The sequence below is a fragment of the Vombatus ursinus genome, unplaced genomic scaffold (assembly GCF_900497805.2).
Source record: "Vombatus ursinus unplaced genomic scaffold, bare-nosed wombat genome assembly UNPS02009205.1, whole genome shotgun sequence".
Lineage (NCBI taxonomy): Eukaryota > Metazoa > Chordata > Mammalia > Diprotodontia > Vombatidae > Vombatus > Vombatus ursinus.
In genome coordinates this window covers 25,570,756-25,591,252 of record NW_020948983.1, presented here as the reverse complement: position 1 = coordinate 25,591,252, position 20,497 = coordinate 25,570,756, and the positions used below count along the sequence as shown (strand labels likewise).

General features: G+C 39.8%; 1 protein-coding gene across 1 annotated transcript in view; it reads left to right on the top strand.

Annotated features, from left to right (window-relative positions):
* Positions 1 to 13,733, top strand: part of CEMIP (cell migration inducing hyaluronidase 1) — a 241,845-nt gene extending 228,112 nt beyond the window's left edge. The window contains exons 27-29 of the mRNA XM_027851800.1: positions 2,078 to 2,235; positions 8,752 to 8,852; positions 10,440 to 13,733. Of these exons, the coding sequence (XP_027707601.1) occupies positions 2,078 to 2,235; positions 8,752 to 8,852; positions 10,440 to 10,567 (387 nt within the window). The 3' untranslated portion in view covers positions 10,568 to 13,733. The remainder of the gene's footprint in view (positions 1 to 2,077; positions 2,236 to 8,751; positions 8,853 to 10,439) is intronic.
* The last annotated feature ends 6,764 nt before the right edge of the window (positions 13,734 to 20,497 follow it).

The following is a 20,497-nucleotide window of genomic DNA, read 5'->3' as shown; positions in this document are numbered from 1 at the left end:
AATGATAAGAAGATTATAGATTTGGAGTTGAAAGGGATATTAAAAGTCATACAGTTCAAGTCCTTCGTTTTACAGATGAGAGATCTGAAGCCCAGAAGGGTTAAGTGATTTGCCCAATGTTACACAGACTGTAAGTGGCAGACCCAAGGTGAACCTATTTTCTTGTCTCCAAATTCAGCATTTTTGAGTTTTCTACATCAAAGAAATCCCAAGTCATCATAATCATAGCAATAACATCATAACAATAATAACAATAAACTTGTTCTTATTCAAGTACTGACAGATGACAAGTGACTATATGACAAATACAGACCCTGAATTATCCTTGAGAATTTACCGAATAAATTATATTGAAACTGGGACATTTTCATAGACAAAATTATTGTCTGCAGTCTCCTGAATATAACAATGATCAAAAAATTTTTAAAGATATGTCCTAGTTGATATTGTCATAATCAATACGAACCATCTCCAAACTCTGCGGAATGAAAAGCTTTTAAAATAGATGAAATATATGTCACGCCAATTGTCCTGTTCTTGTAGTTGACCCAAAAATACTTTTAATGGACCTACAAAAGGTTATTTTATATCCTTGTGCTTTTATTAAATTATAAAAAGCAGTCAGTTTATCTACCAGTTCATTAGTCTGCTGAACATTAAATATAAACTGGATGGTGCAGTGGATTTAGCCCTAGAATTAGAGTCAAGAAGACGAGTTCAAATGCAGCCTCAGTTACTTTTTAACTGTTTGACCCTGAGCAAGTCAATTAACCTCTGTCTGCCTCAATTTCCTCATCTGTAAAATTGGGATAATAATAGCACCTTATTCCCAGGGTTGTCATGAGGATAAAAAAAAAATTTGCAAAGTGCTTTAAAAAAACCTTAAAGCACTACATAAATCCTAGTTATTATTATTATTATAGCAGGATAATAACTTGTCAAGATTGTTTCCATCTGAATGCCATTGAAAAAAGTTAATTAAAATGAGGTTACAAGAGTAAGAATGATAAATAACTGATGTTTATCTAGTGCTTTAAAGTTTGCAAAGCTCTCTCTCTTTAGAGAGCTATATGTATTATCTCCTTTGAACCTTACAAAAACCCTGCCAATGTTGCTCATCTTCTGTTTTCAAAGAGGACCAGTGACATCACAAGGTAATGTCTTGACTTGTTCAGGAATTGGATTTAAGGAAGGAAGAGTTGTGCAAAGTCATAAGCCTCATGTTCTCTTCCTCAGTCATCCAAGTCCAGCAGCAAGACAGAAGTTAGGATAACTTGGCAATGGCCCAGAATGCAGTAGATGACTTTGGTGTCTGACCAGGCTCTAAGCACTTCACAATACCTGCTTCAGCCACCTTCATGGGCATTGAAGCAAATTGTTCTCATCTACCCATTCCTCCTTGGAAAGTGTTCACATTCTTTGTGTAGACATTCCCCTAACTCCCCAATGGCTTTGAGGCCTGTCAGTTACCCTCAACCTGGTTTAGCCTGTCGGCCAAGATGGTTTTACTGGAGTGTGGCCTCTGAATGTTACAGCTTCTTGGAGCCAGAGATGACTCCAAGTTGGGTGAATAGAATGGACACCAAACATGGGTGAGCAGCCTTCACCCCAGAGGTTCTAGTCCTCCTTGAACATTCCATATACCCGTGCCAAATAGATAATACTGGTATTATTAGCCCCATCTTATATATGTGGCTTGTACATGGTCACAAAGCTGCTATCAGAGGTAGGTTAAAATAGTCACAGAATTTCAGAGATGAAAGTAACCTCCTAGGTCATCTAGTCCAACCCATAATTATGGTACCCAGTGTTCCCAGGCAGTCTCCCGTCAAATTAATTACCAGGCCCATCTCTGCTTAGCTTGCTCGATCAGACAAGATTAGACACATTCAAGCTTGTATAAATATAGAATAAAAGAGCAAACTGCTTTTGAAGTGACACTGTAAGATTACATGTACTCTGGGCCAGTCTCAAGGTGACATGAATCCACATGGGAGTGATTTCCTACAGGTAAACAGATGGGCTTAAATTGTCACAACTCTTCAACCCAACATGCTTTACTGTCTTTGGTCTGCAGGTTGATGGTAGAAAGTTTTCTCTCTCTGAAGATGGCATCCAAATGATCGTGATTGATGGGAACCATGGGAAAATTTTGGGACGTGTTAGTTTCAGAAACAGCATTCTGCAAGGAATTCCAGCACAGATCCACAATTATGTGGATGCTCTACCTGACAAGTAAGTCAGGATGGCCTCTTTCATGGACTTCATTTACTGCATGGATTGTACTTAACATTGTGAAGCTCCAACCATTGCTCTAGAATATGGCTTAGAGTACCAAAGAGCTCACCTCCTCTCCTCTTTTATCACCAAACTACTCACCACAGCCCAAACTTGAGATATTTATTTAGGAATCCTCTACTGCCTGGTTTGGATACTAGTTTGTGCCCTGAACAATTGCCTTTATTTTTAAATCATAGGTTGGTTTCAGAAACTCTAAACACAAGTTTGTTTATGGCAAAGTAGGCCACTTGCTAAGAATGAGAATCAGTCAATCAATAAGCATTTAAGCACCTACTATGTGCCAGGTGCTGAAGTGGGTGTTTGGCATACAAATACAAGAATGAAACAGTCTTGCCCCCCATAGATCTTTCTTTCTACTAAGGGCATACGTGTTAGCAGATAAGTACATACCCAATATAACAGAATAAATGCCCGTTAATTGGAAGGAGGAGAGACACTAATGACAAAGAAAGACCTCTGAAGAAGATGGTATTTGACCTAAGCCTTGAAGGGAGAAGGGTTCCAAGAATGAGAGGTGGGGAGGGAAAGCATTACAGACATGTCGGACAGTCTATGCAAAAGTATGGAGACAGTCAAGTCAACAAGTGTTTATTAAGCCCTTACTGTGTGTTGGGCACTGTATTAAGCACTGGCAATACAAATATGAGCAAAAAGAAAAAAAAGTCCTTGTCTTCAAAGAACTTACATTCAATAGGGGAAAACAATACATGTGCTCACACATACACACGCACACATACAAACCTGTGGGGGGAAAAGTACTATGCTACAGCATGTTGTCAAAGTCAGAAGCAGATCCAGGAGGGAAATAAAGTTTGATTTGTCTGGGACCCTCCACAAAATGGAGGCCTCACAAGGAACTCAACAATGAAAGAAGGGATCTTACGTGGCAGAGGGATATTCCAGAGTGAGAAGGCTGCAGGATTAGATAGATGTTCTAGAGTGAGGAGGCCCCAGGTTCTAAGAGAAGTTCTAGCTACTTTCAGCAGCTTAGACATCATGGTGGCAGAGGCCAGAAAGTCAGAAACTATGATGACCAGCCTGAGTCCCTTCCTAAAATAGAAGCCCTGGAAGAAACTTGTCAATGGGAAAAGGGAACCATAGTGGTAGAGGAGTATTCCAGGGTGAAAAGGCCTCAAGAAAGAATAGAAAGGCAGGAATGCCAAGCACAAAGAAGATTAAGTTGGTCAATATGACTGAATGATGGAGAGGAAAAGATATAATCATTCTGGTAAAATAAAGTGCAGCCAGACAATGAAGCATTTAAAATGCCAAATAAAGGAGTTTACATTATTTTCTGAGGGCAATGGGAAGCTACTCTAGCTTCTTGAGCACCAGAGTAACTTGGTTAGACTTGTGCCTTAAAAAGCCCTCACTCAACTACTAAACCAGGATATTTCCTATGTCTGATTCTACATCATGGAATCACTCAGTTTTAGCAAATTATCCTGAACCTGTGAATCCTGAATTAAGAATAAAACACGGATCCTAAAGATTATTGGAAGAAGTGACTATGGAGTCACAATTTACCCAAACCCTTAGTTCATAACATCAACAGCCACCAGGAGGCTCAGTAGATAACAGTGAACCTGTAATCAGGAAGACCTGAGTTCAAACCTGGCCTGATGCATACAAACTGTGTGACTTTGTGCAGATCTCTAAATCTCTGTCTCAGTTTCCTCATCTGTAAAACAGAGATAATAATAGCATCTATCTCCCTGGGTTGTTACAAAGATCAATTGAGATAATAGTTGTAAAGCACTTAACGCAGTGCCTGGCACATAGTAGGCACTATAAAATGTGAGTTATTATTATTATTATCATTATTATTATTATCTATCATGAGGCTTCAGGTGAGGATCGGTACAGCTCCTTGCCACAAAAGAGAAAGAGGAGGCCCACTATTTTAGAAAGAAGTGCTTATGAGACCAAAGGTCTCAGAATGAGAAACCATTCTAACCTGTCATTCCATGTAAGACTCAGTGCTGGCAAGCTGGGTGTTTAGATCACACAACCACCCCATTTTATACCCTTTCGTTCCCATCTCTTTTCCCCTTTGCCAAATCATTCTGACCAGGAAAATCATGAGACATCCCTCACCCCCACATTCTACCATCACCCCCTCTACCCCCATCCCCAGGGCAGCACTCCTCCTGTCTCTGTAGCCCTGCTCTGGCACCTTCCCAGGATCCTCTGCCTTCTTCCTGGCCGCTGGCTATGTGCATATTGAAGTGGAGCAGAGAGATGGAGAGATGCCATTTTTATAGGGCAGACAAATGTCAGGCAATTAGGGCCTGTCAGGAAGAGGGAGTGTCCACTCTAGTGGTTGGATGTAGGGGGTGGGGGGCAGGAAGAGAGGAGAGAGAAAAAAGCATTGCTATTTCCCTGGACCAGGACCAGGCCCCTGGTCCTATAATCTAACCAAGTTGACTATGCAAACTTCCCAAAATCTCCATCTGGATTGTATAGCAGTTATTGTTTCTTTTAGAAGTTTTCTTGATAGGAAAAGCTTAGCCAAGGGGGAAGAAAAAGAAGCAGCATTTTTTTCCTTTTCTTTTATTAAAAAAAAGGGGAAATGTATGAGGAAATCCCTCTCAGGAATAACAACCCAAATCCAAAGTTACTATTGAGCAATCCCAGGCAACTCTACATTTACAGTGTGCCAACATACTTGTTCCTCATTCTTTAGCCTCTTTGTGCCTCAGTTTCCCCATATTCAAAATGGCAGCAGTAATTCCAGATTCTCTGAGTTGGAAGAGAATTCACAAACAGTCTAGTCCAGCCCACACTTGACTCTAACCCTCTGCACCTCAGAGAGAGGTTATGAGATACAAAACCTAAGTTTATCCCCTCAGTATGTGTTCAACATGTGTTACTATAATGTGTGTGACAGAGAGAGAGCTAAGGGAAGTCTTACAATCATCTCTCCTTGAAGCATATGGTTGATAGCACACTTGCGCAGAAAGATCAGTAATCACAGCTGACCGTATAATTATCCCTCTCCATAGTTATCTCTATGTTACAGAACCAGCTCCCTGTCTTCCTTCCCAGCAACCAAGGTGGCCACTACACCACCATAGCCAGCCTTGAGGGGCCCTGGGATGCTTCTCCCTGGCTCTCTTGGCCTACGTATGGGTGGACTCTGGTTCACCCTTAGCTGAACCAGGAGGAGATTGGAATTTTTCCCAAGGATTTTTCTATGAAAATTAACAAAACAAAACAAATCACACAAGCATACAAATGGATGTTCTTTACAAAGAACACAGTTGTTATCCCTAAGGTAACTCTGATCTGGCCAGAGATGGGACCAACTGGAATATTCTTATTGTTTATTTCAGCCCTTCTGAGGAACTCTGCCCCAAAGTGCCTCTTTTTAAGCCTTGAAAATTTTCCCTTCCAATGCTCTCTTTTGGTCTCTTCCCCATAAGGGAGAGATTTGACCATGAGTTTCATTAATATCAACTTGGAAGACAATAGTAGCAATTCTAACAGTAGTTGTAGAAATAGTAGTGGTTAGTTGTGATCTCTGGCATTTATTTAGCAATTTATGAGTTACAAAACACTTTGCATAAATTATCTCAGTTTATTCTCTGTGGCAAATAATACAAGTATTATTATCCTCATTTAATATGTGGGTAAACTGAGGCTCTGAAAGTTTAAGACTTGCCCAAAGGAAGTTACAAAACTAACAAGTGAAAGCTAGCTAGCAGAGCCAGAATGAGCTACAATGCACTGACCACAGGAAATGTACAAATGAAAACTTGAACCATCTTGGAATATTGTGCTTTATTTGTTTCTTGATCCAGAGTCCATGTTTCACTCTACTCAGATTCAGCACCACAGTGCATAGGAAAAACACTGGAAGGTCCAGGTTCGAAAGCCAATTCTATTTTTTAGTACCTATTTGAACTTGGGGGTATATCAATTGATTAACCTCTCTGGGCCTCAGTTTTCCCAACTTTTAGATGAAAGCATTGGACTTTAATATGATCTTTCCAACTTTGTAGTCCCAGAAGGAGCCGTGAAAGCAACTAAGAATTTTACAGAGCAGGAGTGATGGTGTAGTTTTCTCCTCTTTGCAGAAGAGGAGGTAATCTTTCCATGTTAGTGAGGCCTTATGAGAGAATTGCATTTAATTCACATGAGGTATTCTGACCCTCTCAGAAGGGATCCATTATCTATATTTAAGTCTATTATTGTAATAATGGGGAGTAAGGAGTGGTATGAATGAATGAATAAGCCTTTATTAAGCACCTACTATATTCCTGGCACTGTAAAAGGTAGTAGAGATACAAATTTAAAAAGTGAGACATTTCTAGCCTTCATGGATCATAGATTCTGGTAAGGAGATAGTGATAGGATAGTGACTGAATCTGTTACTTCCCAGGTGAAGAAACTCTTACCGAAGCAGGTTGGCACCTTCTTTGCAACTTAATGGTCTTAGGGAGTTACCTAGGGCACTGACTTGTGTAGGGTCACAGAGCCAGTACGTATCAAAGGCAGAACTTGAACCTAAATCTTCCTGACTTTGAGATGAGCTTTCTATCCATTTTGGTATGCTCACTACCTACTAGGAAGAAATAACACATTAGGAGAAGGATGGCCAGGCAAAAGAGTTTCGATTTGGGGAGTTCCAGTTTCAGGGACAATGAGTGGAGCCAGAGTGCACCTAATTGTCACACTCTTTCTATAGCAATAGAAGTACTGGTTTAGAACTGGGAGACCGTGAGTGGAAGGGCAGTGTAGGTTTCTTTGACTCTGGTCTCTCCCTATACTTTTGTTTTCTACCACTTTTCCTTGGCCCTTTTCACTAGTTCTTCTGCTTCCTTCTACTCTCTAAGTGTGGGTGAATTGCAAAGTTCCATCCTTGGCCCTCTTCTCTTCTGTCCAGATGGTATCTTCCCCCCAAATTGTATCCACTTCTAGAGCTTCACTAATCACTCCCATGGAGAGGGCTCCCAAATCTCTCTTCACAAATATCTGCTGGACAGCTCCAACTGGATGTCCCATCAACACTTCAAACCTGTCCCTCCATTTAACTTCTCTTTATCTGTTGATGTCACCATTCACCCCAGCATGAAACCTGGGCATCATCTTTGACTCTTCCCTGTTCCTAACTTTCTGTATCCAGTCAGCTACAGTCTTGTTGATTTTACTTAATAAACATTTTTTACATCTCCTCATTGTTACGACCCTAGTTCAGACCTTCATTATTCTCACTTGGACTCTTATGATAGCCTCCTAACTGTTAGGATAAAGAAACAAAAAGAGAGAAAGGGTATAAGGAATAGTTAACAGTGTCAGATGCTTGGGGAAAAAAAGATAAAAAAGAATGAGGAATGCAAAAATTCTATAGGTTTAGTAAGTAGGAGGTCATTGATGACCATGGTGAGAGTTATTTCACTAGAATGGTGGTGATGGAAGTCAGACTATAAGAAAATAATTGAATTATGAAAAGCAGACTACTGTTTCTGGAAATTTGACAAAGGTACAGGACTCCCTGTTAGAATAATTAAAGCCTTAGAATGGAAGAGAAACACCCCTTCCTGCTATGGGGGAAGAAGGCAAACCAAGGGATAGGGCTGTGCACTGCTGAACCATCCACCTCAACCTTCTGGACTATGCCCTGAATGGCTGTTCTTCTCCTTTCCCATTTATTCCTTTCTAATTGTATGCCTAAGAAATGTCAGTGGAAATTTCACTCATCTCTTTCCTAAGGTAGATTATATGAGAAATAAGCAATTGGGCTGGGGCTAGATTCCTTTGAAGACTTGAAGGACTCAAAAGATGACCTTAAATGGGAGAAATAAATGGCTAGTCATCGCTGGTCTCGAAGTGTTACTTATTGTATTTATTGGATGCTCTTAGAAACTCTTAGATAAATTCACTGAGCAGTACAGTTAAAAGGTATCAAGCTATAGAGCTCTTGTTACATTTTACAGTCTAATAGATTATATAAGAATCCTCCAGCTCCTTCTGCTTTCCCTTTTCTCTCCCTTTCTCGCCCTGTTCTGAATTAGATTTGGATTTTGACTTGTTATGTAGCCCTATGTTAATGGAGGCCTGTGTAAAAAGGGACTAGGACTGTAAGGTACAGCCTGCAATATCATCAGTTTTATAATCTGTGTGCTACATGTGATTAGAGTTCTATTTGAGAAAGAGCCCAGAAAAGGCTAAGGGCTGAATGAGTTCCAGTCTTGGTGGAGTCCATTATGTAGTCTCAAGGCCAGATGAGTGGGGGAGCTTTATGGGATTTATTGCAAGGTTGTATCTTTTGAAATCCCAAACAGGTCCCAAAGAATAATGTTAAACTTGTATCTTTGTCATGCTTTCTTCATTTCCTTTCCCAATTCCATGACTACTCATGTCAGTTTATCTCATTGTTTTTCTAATAATAAAAAGACTAAAAATACAGTAATATTTTCAGCTAAATAATTTTTTCTTTCCTCTTAGTTCCATAGTGCTGATGGCATCAAAGGGAAAATATGTTTCCAGAGGCCAATGGACTAGAGTCCTAGAAAAGATGGGAGCAGACAACAACCTTAGATTAAAAGGTAACCAATTTGATTGAGGTTTCTAACAAAACACATACACACACAAACTTCATTTTAACTTAAGATCAGACCCATAAAGAAAACCCCCAGATTTACTTACTCACTTACCAAACAGACCTATGATAAAGAAAAGAGTTACTTATACAGTGAATTCCACCTACCCTGCCTCTGTTTCTTATTGTCTGAGCTGGCCAGTGTGTAGCTCAACATTTTTGCTATGCTGTCTAGTTGACTTACTCATAAAATGGTACTCCATGCTACAGATGGCAGCAGCATCTTCATAATCATCAAATGTTAATCAAGCTAATATTGAGCACAAAGTAGAGTAAACAGGAGTTGAGATCAGGGTAGTACAGTGGAAAGAGTCCTAGGTTTGAATCCCATCTATTCAGCACTGGACTGTTGGCCTTGGTTTTCTCATCTGTAAAATGGAAGTGATCTTTATATTCTCTCTATAAGGAAAGTACTTTAGGAAAAGTACTCTATATAGGAAAGTACTTTATAAAAATACATGGTACTATGGCAGTTTAAACTATTATCATTATCTTGTCACTGGCAAAATTGCAAAGAATACACAAAGATTATATACCTGCCCTCCAGAGTCTTTTAGTCTCTGACAACAATGCATTGAGAAAAATGCAACCCTTGCTAACAACGAAAAACTTTAAAGCCAAAAAGATTAAGGAAAGGTGATAAAATGCCCAAAGAAGAAAATGGTTCACTAGGGACCTCAGATAACTGCCCCTGAGGTCTTTATTGGCCTCAGGCCTCATGCAAGGAAACTCAATTCCTAAAGACCTCTGTGCAAACCTTCAAAGAACACAAATCAATGAATTGTAGAGCTGTAAGGGAACTTAGAGCTCATAAATAGATTACCAATAATGTAATATGGTTCATTTATATAAAATTTCATAGTTTGCAAAGGGCTTTCATTAGATTCTTACAAAAATATTCAAGATAAGCACATTAAGTACTATTACCTATTTTACAGATAAGGAAACCGAGGCTCATAGATTTGAAGTGGTTAAGAGCCCCAAGTTGCCACACTTGGTGAAAGTGTATGAACTAGCATTCAAATTCAAGCCAATTTCTCTTTCCACTACACTACTCTTGAGGGTCAGAAGCCACATCTACAGTTGTATGTTGGATTTGCTTATATGACAATGCAGATATGTCACTTCTTCAAAATTGAATTTGTTCGTCTGCAAAACACTTGTAGATGTACTATTAGTTTAATCTTGGGGTGTAATTTTGTTTTGTGTTTCCTAAAACACTAACTCTAGTAAGCACAAAAGAGTCTTGTAGACACAGAGTAATGTATATTATTTTTTTCCATATTGAAAAACTAGGTATGACTAGCAGGGCAACTGCCCCAAGGAATAGCCTGAAGAAGTACAGAAAGGGAAGAAGTCAGACAAATACCCTAAGACCTGAGGTCAAGATTAAGGCCAAGTAGATGGTTATAGCTTTATATTGGAGGCAGATGGGATTCAGCCATAGAGTATGTGTGTGCCTAAAGGAGAAGAAAGATCTGTTGTTGTAAGGTGATATTACCTCTGCTCATGGGTCTAATTCATTGCCTTCCAGAAAAAATGGCTTTTGTGGGTTTCAAAGGCAGCTTCCGGCCAACGTGGGTAACTATGAACACTGCTGAAGACAAAGCCAAAGTCTTTGAAGTGGTGCCCATCCCTGTGGTGAAGAAGAAGAGGCTGTGAGACCAGCCTTCTGTCCGTGTTTGTGATCCTGCTGTTATCACTACCTGAGTAGACTGTTTTACTACTGACCCTCCTGAGGATGAGACAAACTGGTTTTCCCAGCCCTCTAGAGATGTGGCCTTTTCAGAAGCTGCACATGATAGCCACGTCTTATCACCAACAGACCAAGGGGGCCACTGGGAACAGAAACTCTGGGTGCTGCCTATCTGGTGAGGCGGCTGGCTACTACTCCTTGGAAGATGCTGATTAGTGCTGGATATACTTTCTTCCCTGAGGGACAACTGTAGTTTTACTGTGGCCTTCTTATACATTTTTACACAGTGTGCTCTCCCTCTCTTCCTATCTATGCCTCATGAGGGTTTTGGATTTTTTTTTTTTGGCATAGGAGGGAGGTTCTGGATCACCCTGACCTCAAAGATCAATTTTAGTCTTTACCTAATGCAGGGAACCCCAATCCAAATGGGAAAATGCAATAAGAGCTTTGTCATAATTCTCAAAGCTCATATGACTAAGATAATCCACCCCACTGATCATTCATGTTCTCTAATAAGTAGCCCAAGGGTACTGGATATGTGAAAAACAGCCCTGATACTAAGGGCATTTTTCTTTTTTTCTCAGCAAAAACTTTCAGAGGACCAGTAGGTGGAGTTGCAATAGTATGAAATGGGTATAATAATGTGATATCTGTTTTCTGATATCAACAGTGGTTGGGCAGAGCATTGATGGCCACTACAAAAACCCCTCAAATACCCATCATCCATATCAGCCCATGTTGGTAATCTAAAATTGGGGTTTTCATCCCCTGGTTTGCAGAAGATAATTTTTTGGAGGGTAAACTTTTATCTCTAGTATTTACTCACTCTTAGTGGAGAACTCTGGTCTGGCTCTTCATACCACAGGAAAGGTCACTTGATATGTGCTGAACATTGTAAGTAAAGAATAACCCTGGGTCTGCCCATAGTAAGTAATTGACCAGAGCACTGAAGGTCAGGAATCTAAAGTTCACCACCACTACTGACCCCATGAGATGGTGCTTTAGGCTTCCTACATTGATGCCTTAGCTTTCTTACCACCGGGGATATTCAATAGGGAAACACCCTGTAAAACTACTGAATGCTTTGTATGATAGGAAGCTTCAAATTTTATAGTTAGAAAGGACTATAAAGACTGTCTAATCCAATCCCCTCATTTTACAAATGGTTAAAAAAGAGGGGGTAGCAGAGAGGAGAAGTCACTTATTCAAGGTCACTCAGCTAGTTAGTGGCAGAGCTGGGACTAGAATCCAGATCTGTCCTCTCCACTGCACCACATTGCCTCAAACTTTAGTCCTGAGCACTCTCATGGAACTTTGGAATGCCTCCTAACAATCGTGGAATGATTTAAAATGTCTTTTTGAAACAAACACTAACCAGGCCAGGCCAATGATGAAGCACCAGTCATTTTCATCCCCAAGCCTGATACCAAACAACTGTTCTTGGTTTCTGAAATGGCTTTTACCTTTCCTCTTTATCTGCTCTGCTTCAGATGCCATATTCTGTTCTGGGATTCACCTGGTGCTTCCAGGGGCTCTGGGTATGTAGGCTCAAGAAGGAAAGATTCTTTAGGGCAACTGTGTCAAATACAGATAGAAAGGTCCTTACCAGCCCACCTGTGTTGACTTACAAAACCACAAATTAACATTATCTATCATGTGTTGTATTTTTATTTATTTTGTTAAACATTTCCCAATTATATTTTAATCTGGTTTGGGCCAGGCTCTAGGCTGGGGCCGTGATTTTGACACCTCTGCTTTAGGGCATTCCTCTGGGACCAAACATATCTCTAAGCCATTCGGTTATGCCTAGGGATTTCAAAGGACTGGTAGGCCATGTCTTAAATATGCCTGTTGTCTCCCCCTGCTGGCCTTCCTCCCACTTCTCATCCTAATTGCTTTCTTTATTAAAAAAAATCTTGGAATGAGCCTCTTGAAGGAAAGGCTCAACTGTGGGTGAAACTGTCCTTATCACTAAGTTCTGTATGTGTGGGCACAAGAACTCTCAATATTCTTCTTTTTCCCTAAATCTTGATATGATTTGGGCTTTTTGCCTCCCCCTCCAAACCACACTCTACTCCTTTCAAAGACAGCTAGTCACATCTTTGTATAAATTGTACTTCTTAGACTACAGTAGTGAGTCACCTCCCCAAGAATATGTCAACCATTTGGGGTCACACAAGCAAATCTCAACCATTACTACAACCCACTAGTTCATTTTAACCCAGTAAGAAGTAGTCATATGCATGGCTGCTTCTTTCTTAACAATACCAAGTTCTCAGGGTAAAGTCTTACATGTCTTTGAAACTATTTTTTTGAGGAGGAGGCGGAAGAGAAAGGGTGGCCAAACCCCATTTAGAAGCATTGGACTTTTGTTATTCCTTCACAATTTCACTTTCTTTGTCTTCCAGATTTTTTTAAAAAGGGTCTCCCACTGTGAATCCCTTGGGATGTGATCCCTATTAGGCAGCCAGAAATTTTAAAATAGCTTCATAAAGCATATATCAGTCTTTTCGAGAATAGATGTTTGGGAATACAGTGAGTTGCGTGTATGTAGCACCTAGGTAACTAACTAGTGGATGATCTGCGCATTTGTTTGTTTGTCTAAACTAGCACAAATGACTCATAAAGACCAGATATCTGGGCATCTTCTTCAGAGTACTCATATTTTATTCCTAATTTCCTAGAAAGGGCCTCCCCCTTCCATCTCCATTGGTAAGGTATTAGACTTACAACATATTAGATTTTTGCTTTGTTTCCTTCAAACAAATTTTCTAAAACCCTTGTCTCTTTCATGTTGCCCGAAATAGCTGGTCCTTTTTCGGAAGTAGATGTATAATTTTTGTATGTAAACATTTCTTATAGATGTCACAAGGAGAAAGATATATTTTCTATTTATTTATTATAAAGGCACTATTAGAAGTCATTTTCAGAAATGAAGAGTTATATTAAATTTTGTGTCACACACATCCAGACAGATGAATAGACATTTGAAAGTTTCCCCTGGACCATAGTACATGAACCCATTTGAAGAAGTCTTCAAATTTCTTCATTGTTCTAAAAATGGTAGGTTACAAGAGAATTACCCTGTTATAGTTTGGAATAATGGTTGCATAATAAATATTCAAACTCATATCATGATTGTGTCTCCTTTCATTTTTCATTACAGTAGAACTCCTTTGAGTCCAAGGATTTTATAAATTAATGTTTTATTGATGACTTTTATTTTAAAATAATATTCATTCCCAGATAACCCCACCCACTCAATGGACATTCCATTGTACCAAAGATCAAGCGTTCAGCAAAACTAACCAAAAGAAAGATCCTAGGAGAGTGAACGCAACATGTTACACTCATAGCCTACCCCCCTGCCCCATCTTTTCAAGGAAAGAGTATGATACATTTCCTCATCTCTTCTCTAAGACCAAAATTAGTCATTATAATTCTATAATGTGTTGCAGTGGTTTTAAACTCAAATAGAAATGGGACAACTAATCCTTACGTAAGGATCCCTGGAGGCCATATATTCACTTAGTTTTAAAATATAATATTATCCATGTTCTATAGAATTTTTATTTATTTTGTTAAATATTTCCCAATTACATTTTAATCTGGTTTCCATGCTTGGGAGTGTTTTTGCTGCCAGTGGCCCCATTTCTGATACCTCTGGTGTGCAGTGAAGCCAGATTTTTTAGTGGAAAGGTAAGTTATACAAATCACACCATATGTCTGCTTTTTTGTTGGCACTCCTCAGACTGTTCATCTCTTCCCCTCTCCTTTCCCCTTCCCCTCAACACATATACAGAGCCCTCATTCTTTAGAGTTTTTAATAGTTAAAACACAACTAGAGACAGAACCGCAAGGTTGTTTCCACGTGCTTGCTGTAAGTAGGTGCAAATAAGAGAAAATACAATTACCAGAGGATCATAGATTTAAAGCTAGAAGAGACGTTAGATGTCAAGGAGTACAATCCTCTCATTTTACAGAAAAGGAAGCTGAGGCCCAAAAAGTTTATGTGACTCACCCAGTATCCCACAACTAGTATCTAACATGGGTTTCAAACCCAAGTCTTCCTGACTTCAAGTCTAGCCTACTATATATACTACCAATCCTAAGTGAAAATGATATTAATTTTCCTGATTAGTTCCAATAAGTTATATTTTGATACATCCATAGATTCACAAGAGAAGGAATATGGGTATTCCTTCTACTAGTATACATCAAAACTCACCCATGCCTTCTCATCCTATGTAATTTTTGTCTGTCTTCCCACGAATCCTCAATAGAGGACCTATCTGGCATGCTGGAAACCTACGTCTATCTAGGTAAAGGATTTGTGGACCCCTTTGACAATCTGGTAGAGCCTATGGACCCCTTCTCAAAATAGTATTTTAAAATGTAAAACACAAAATAAATAGGATTACAAAGGAAACCAACTGCATTAAAATACAATTAGCAAAATGTTATTAAAAAAAAGTTTACAGACCCCAGGTGAAGAACCCTTACTCTAGGTCTTTTAACATTTCATGGATACCAGTAAAGCAACTCAGGTTATCTGCCTGTTACTTCTCACTCTTGCTTCATGACTGGCCCACTTGCCTTTTCTTGATATCTTTTCCAGCACTACATCCACATAAGTCATTGTTATTCATGTGCAATGGCCTACTTATAGTCTCTCTAATGTCCTTTGGGTCACCTGCATTTTGGAAATGACTCACAGCCACAACTAAGAAAATGTTTTATTGGAAAGATGGGTATTTTGCACCAGAGAAGAGCTTGGGGTCCTTAAAAGCACTTCAAGGTTCCCAAATGGATTTCTCCTTCTAGTCAACTCTAGTCAACACACTGTCAACTCTAGTCAACACACTGTCTGGCTGTAGCTTTGTGATGCTGATGGACCAATTCAGTGACCCATCCTCCCAAATGCATGTCATTTCAAGAAAGTACTTGGTGGGGCAGCTAGGTGGCACAGTGGATAGAGCTCCAGCCTTGAAGTCAGGAGGGGATCTGAGTTGAAATCTGACCTCAGATACTTGACCTTACTAGCTGTGTGACCCTGGACAAGTCACTTAACCTCACTGCCTTGCAAAAAAAAAAAAAGAAAGAAAGAAAGTACTTGGTGTTAACTATTATTAAAGTCATTAGCATGGTATTGTCCTTATTAGTGGAAAAATATTCAGCACCTGCTAAATGCATAGCCTGTGCTAGGTTCCATGGATTGTACCATAATGTATGTAAGACTATGGTTCCTGACTTCAAGGACCTTACTTGGACAAACATACATGGTAAATAAATGTTAACTAACTGTGGCAAAGACTTTAATAATAACTAATAATAAATGCATATAGCGCTTTAAGGTTTACAAAGCACTTTACAAATATTATCTCATTTTATTCTCACAACAACCTTGGGAATTAGGTGCTATTATTAACTCCATTTCTGGAAAGGTTCTGGAAGATTTTAAGTAGAAGATAAGATTTGAACTAGAGAGGCAGCATGATGTAGGGGAAAGAATCCTAGATTCAGAGTCCAGAAGGCCTGCTTCAAATTCCAGTTTTGTTGGGGGTAGGAAGGTGGGGGAGGGGGGCAGAGGAAAGGTTCTAGTTTACTATCTGGGTAACCTTGGGCATAGCCACCACTTCTCCAGCCTCTGATTCCTCATCTGTGAAACAAGGGGATTGAAGGAGATAATACATAAATCCAACTCTAAAGTTCTTTGATTTTATGTAATAGATACAGAGAAGGGATAAGAGCATTTCAAGTGAATGAATGTTTAGCGAAGACTCGTAAGTGAGATATCCTACGATGTTTCTAAAGAATTGTGAACAGACAAATCTGACTTGGGTAGTGGAATCACATTGGGTAATGGTAGAAAACACACATTGGGGCCAGACTGTGGAAGGCCTCAAATGTCAGTCTAAAGAGTTTGACCTGGATTTGTAGGCGAAACAAAATTTTAAAACTCTTTTAAAGAAAGAATTTCTTTTTTATATAAATGGTATTTTATTTTTTCCAATTACACATAGTTTTCAACATTCATTTTTATAAGATTTTAAATTTCAAAATTTTCTCCTTCCCTCTTCTCCTCCCTCCCCAAGAATGGCAAGGAATGTGATATAGGTTACACGGGTGCAATCATGTTAAACATTTCCACATTAGTCATGTTGCGACAGAAGAAACAGAACAAAAGGGAAAAAAAAACATAAAAAACCCAATCTGACTCTGCATTCAGACTCCATCAGTTTTTTTCTCTGGATGTGGATAGCTTTTTCCATCACGAATTAAAGAAAGAATTTCTTAAAAAAAAAAAGTTTTCAGCTTTGAAAAACATAGGAATTCAATTTAATGACCAACCTTGATTCTAGAAAACCATAATAAAGGGTGCCACTTATCACCCCACAAAGGTGATGGATTCAGTGTATACTGAGACTTTTTTTTTAAACATTACCAATGCAGGAAGACTAAAGCACCCTCTCATGGAGTCTACAGAATATATATGTCTGTAACATAGATTTTGTTTGTTTGTTTCTTTCTCAAGGGTCTCAGGTAAGGGAGGGTAGTGGAGGTAGGGAGGAACTGAGAGGCAGAGAAAGTACCCACCTTTTGCGGATGACAAAAATAACAAGCTTTAATTAAAAATTAAAAATGGGTTTCATGATGAAAGCATAATTTTAGGAAGATACATCTTATAGTGATATGAGGAATAAATTGGTAACAGGAAAGAGAAACCAGTTAGGCAGCTATTGTAGTCTAGGGATATAATCAAAAGGGAAGGTAGAAGGTGAGTGTGTGTGTGTGTGTGTGTGTGTGTGTGTGTGTGTGAGGATAGTGGTGAAAAAAAAGGGAGAGATAGATATGGGAGGCATTACAAAGAAAAAGTCAACAAGACTTAACTGGATAAGGGATGATAATGGCAGGACAGAGAAGAGTCAAAGATGACTCAGGTCCCTAGTCTGGGTGAGAAAATGATGAAAACACCATCCAAGAAAGCTGAATCCTAGTTTTGGAGATCAGAGAATGCTCAGTACAGTTCTTGGCCTCCTACCAATATCTTCAACTGGAACTGGCTTCTCCCAAGGGCTCTCAGACCAGGTAGGCCTGAGCTGCAGCTGCTTTGTCTTAACCTTTTACCACCTGTCATGTTTGTTTGGGGGTTAAGAAAGGGTTTCTCAGAGTAAGAGACCCTGCTACATGTTTGAAAATGGATGTAATGAAAGGAAAGTGTAAGGATGCTACAGAGCAAAGGGATCATTGAGATACCATGAGGAGAACCGTGGAGACTTAGAAAACTCTAACTCCTTCTTTCCAGTGAGTTGACATGAGTTGAGAAAGCCAAAGTCCCCATGGGAAATGACATCAAAGCACATGGCATCATTAGCAGGTAGTTGAGGAGGTAGAAGGCAATGATTGAGAATAAAAGGTAATTTGTCTCCAAATGGATTAAGGATTCTATAAGACACAGTGGAAGGGGCTAATAGTGGAGCATGTGGGAAAAGTAGGAGTGGTCAGGCATGGGACTGAACTGTATTGAATTGCTATTTTTGGAGGAGATAGCTCGGGGTAGGGATTTAATTCCCCCAGAAAGGACTGGACCTCCCTCTCCCCACCCATCCAATTCATTTATACTACTGAGACTTGGAGAAAAGGAAAGTTTCTAGTTTTGCAAGAAAGAGAGGAGTAACAAAGAGTTTGGAGCCTGTATAAGGGCCCACAGAGTGACTGACATCCAGGGCTCTGTGGCATAGAGGTGGAATTTGAACCCAGATCCTCTCTGACCCTGGAACCTGTGTTATTTCCTCTATGGTGGAAGCAGATGGGGCCTGGAATGAAGATGTAGTTGGGTAAATCCACACCCAAACCCTTAGAGTCTGTCCTTCCCAAGCTGGCTAATGCTAGGACTTTATGAGTAATGGGGAAGATCACAGAGCAGAACAAAGTCCTCCTCATTCCTCAGGAAGAATGGCCTTTTGTTCCAGAAGCCATTGGCTCAGTAGGACCAACTCTTCACTAATAAGCATCACTCTTCACCTGGCTGGCACTGGGTGACCCAGTTTAGCCACAAAAGTCTCTCCCCAAGTTTTGGTCCCAGGTTGGATAAGCCAATGCTGGAGATTGCAAGTGGAAAAACAGTCAAACCCGGGAACATGATATTCTCTTCCTTTGCTCGCAAGCTGGTCTGGACCCTGCATTGTGGGCTTTGGAGAGAAAGCCCTGTTCTCTCTTTTAATCATATGCTAAAAACACCAAATAGGGCCAAAGGACATTTTCCAATCATAAGTTTGTGAGTTCTGGAAAAGTGCTAGCAGGTTTATACTGCCTGTCCTCCACATAGGCAAGAGGCCTCTAATTCAGACCGAGTTTATATAGTTCAGCAAAAGGAAAAGGAAAAAAAAAAGTCTTCTAAAATGCATTCAAATTGGCGGCCACTAAGGTGGCACCATCTTTTGAGTGTACTATTGCTCTCTTAGGTAGGCCCTACCAGGTGAACATAGCCACAATGGCTTGGATCATTTGTGGGGGGAAGAGGGGAGGAAATGTTTTCTTGAAATATCCAGACAAATGAAGGAAAGGTCTGTAAGAAGAGAATGGAAGTGAGGATGAGTTAAGATGAAAAGGGAGTGAAAGAAGGTGAGAAAAACAAGGGGAAAATGGAAGGTCAAGTAGAAAGAATGAGGATACAAGGGGAATATTTAAAGGGGGTGAAAGTAACTGAATTATCTAAGTAGATTGTTTATACCATCTCAATTCTCTGCATAGCTCTCCTTCTATTTAATCCCCTGAGCTTTGACTTTATAGTTGGTGAATCAGTCACAAGAAGGAGTACAACACAAGAGGAAGAGCACTGGACTAGGGAGTGAACAGAACAAGATCGGAGACCTTTATTTTCCACCTGTTATCTACATGAACTTGGTCTAGTTCCTTGGTCTCAATTTTCTCATCTGTAAAATGGGAACAATAAAAGCTGTTCTGCCTTCATGGGGTTGTCGTGAAGACCAAGTAAGATGATGAGTGTGAAAAGACTTTATAAAGTAGTACACAAATGTAAGCTATTATTAATTAATAATTCATGTAATAGCATATTATATTTTATAATATGTTATATAATAATATAATTAATTAATAATTAATACTATGCATTGAGCTCCCTTTATACGAAGAAAAACCCAGTCTCTTCCTGGGAGAGACTTAAAATCTTATATCAAGGTCTGACTGGTCCATAGGATAAATCGGTCTCATCCAGCATTAAGGAGAAATCATCTATTAGTTGCTTGTTCTGTGGGAGTAAGCGGTCTCATGCCATACTTCTGGGCATGCCTCCTCTTCCCAGGTCCTCTTCTAATCAAAGACAATCATAGATCTAGTGTTCAAAGGGATCTTAGAGATCCAGTCCAGCCCTAGTTTTACAGATGAGGAAAATGAGACCCCAAGAAGTTGTGACATGTGCAAGTCAGGGAATAAGTGGCAGAAATGGGATTCAAACCCAGGCCCTCTTCTTTTGGAGCTAGCCAGGTCTTACAAATTTTTTTTTCTTCCTGGTGATAGAGTCTCAGGGGAATGGATTCATTCCATCAAGGTCAAAGAGTCTGGGTTGAGTTAAGAGTAAGAAAGCCTCCTTCTGTTTCCAGCCTGGGAGACAGACAGAGCTAATGTATTCACAAAAAACATTCATCAACAACAAAAATTGGGCCTGTCCTATAAGTGCAAATGAAAAGCCAACCAGAAATCCACATGAATTCCAGAAATTCCTCTGGACTTACGACTCTGCGCCCCAGAGCCACGGGCCTATTAGGGGCCATGGATTCTACAGTTTCAGAGCCTTTGCTTAGATAATGATAAATCTGGCTTCAGAGGAGAGCTGCTGAAAACTCCCTTGAAAACCTCTCTCTCAGCTAGGGTCA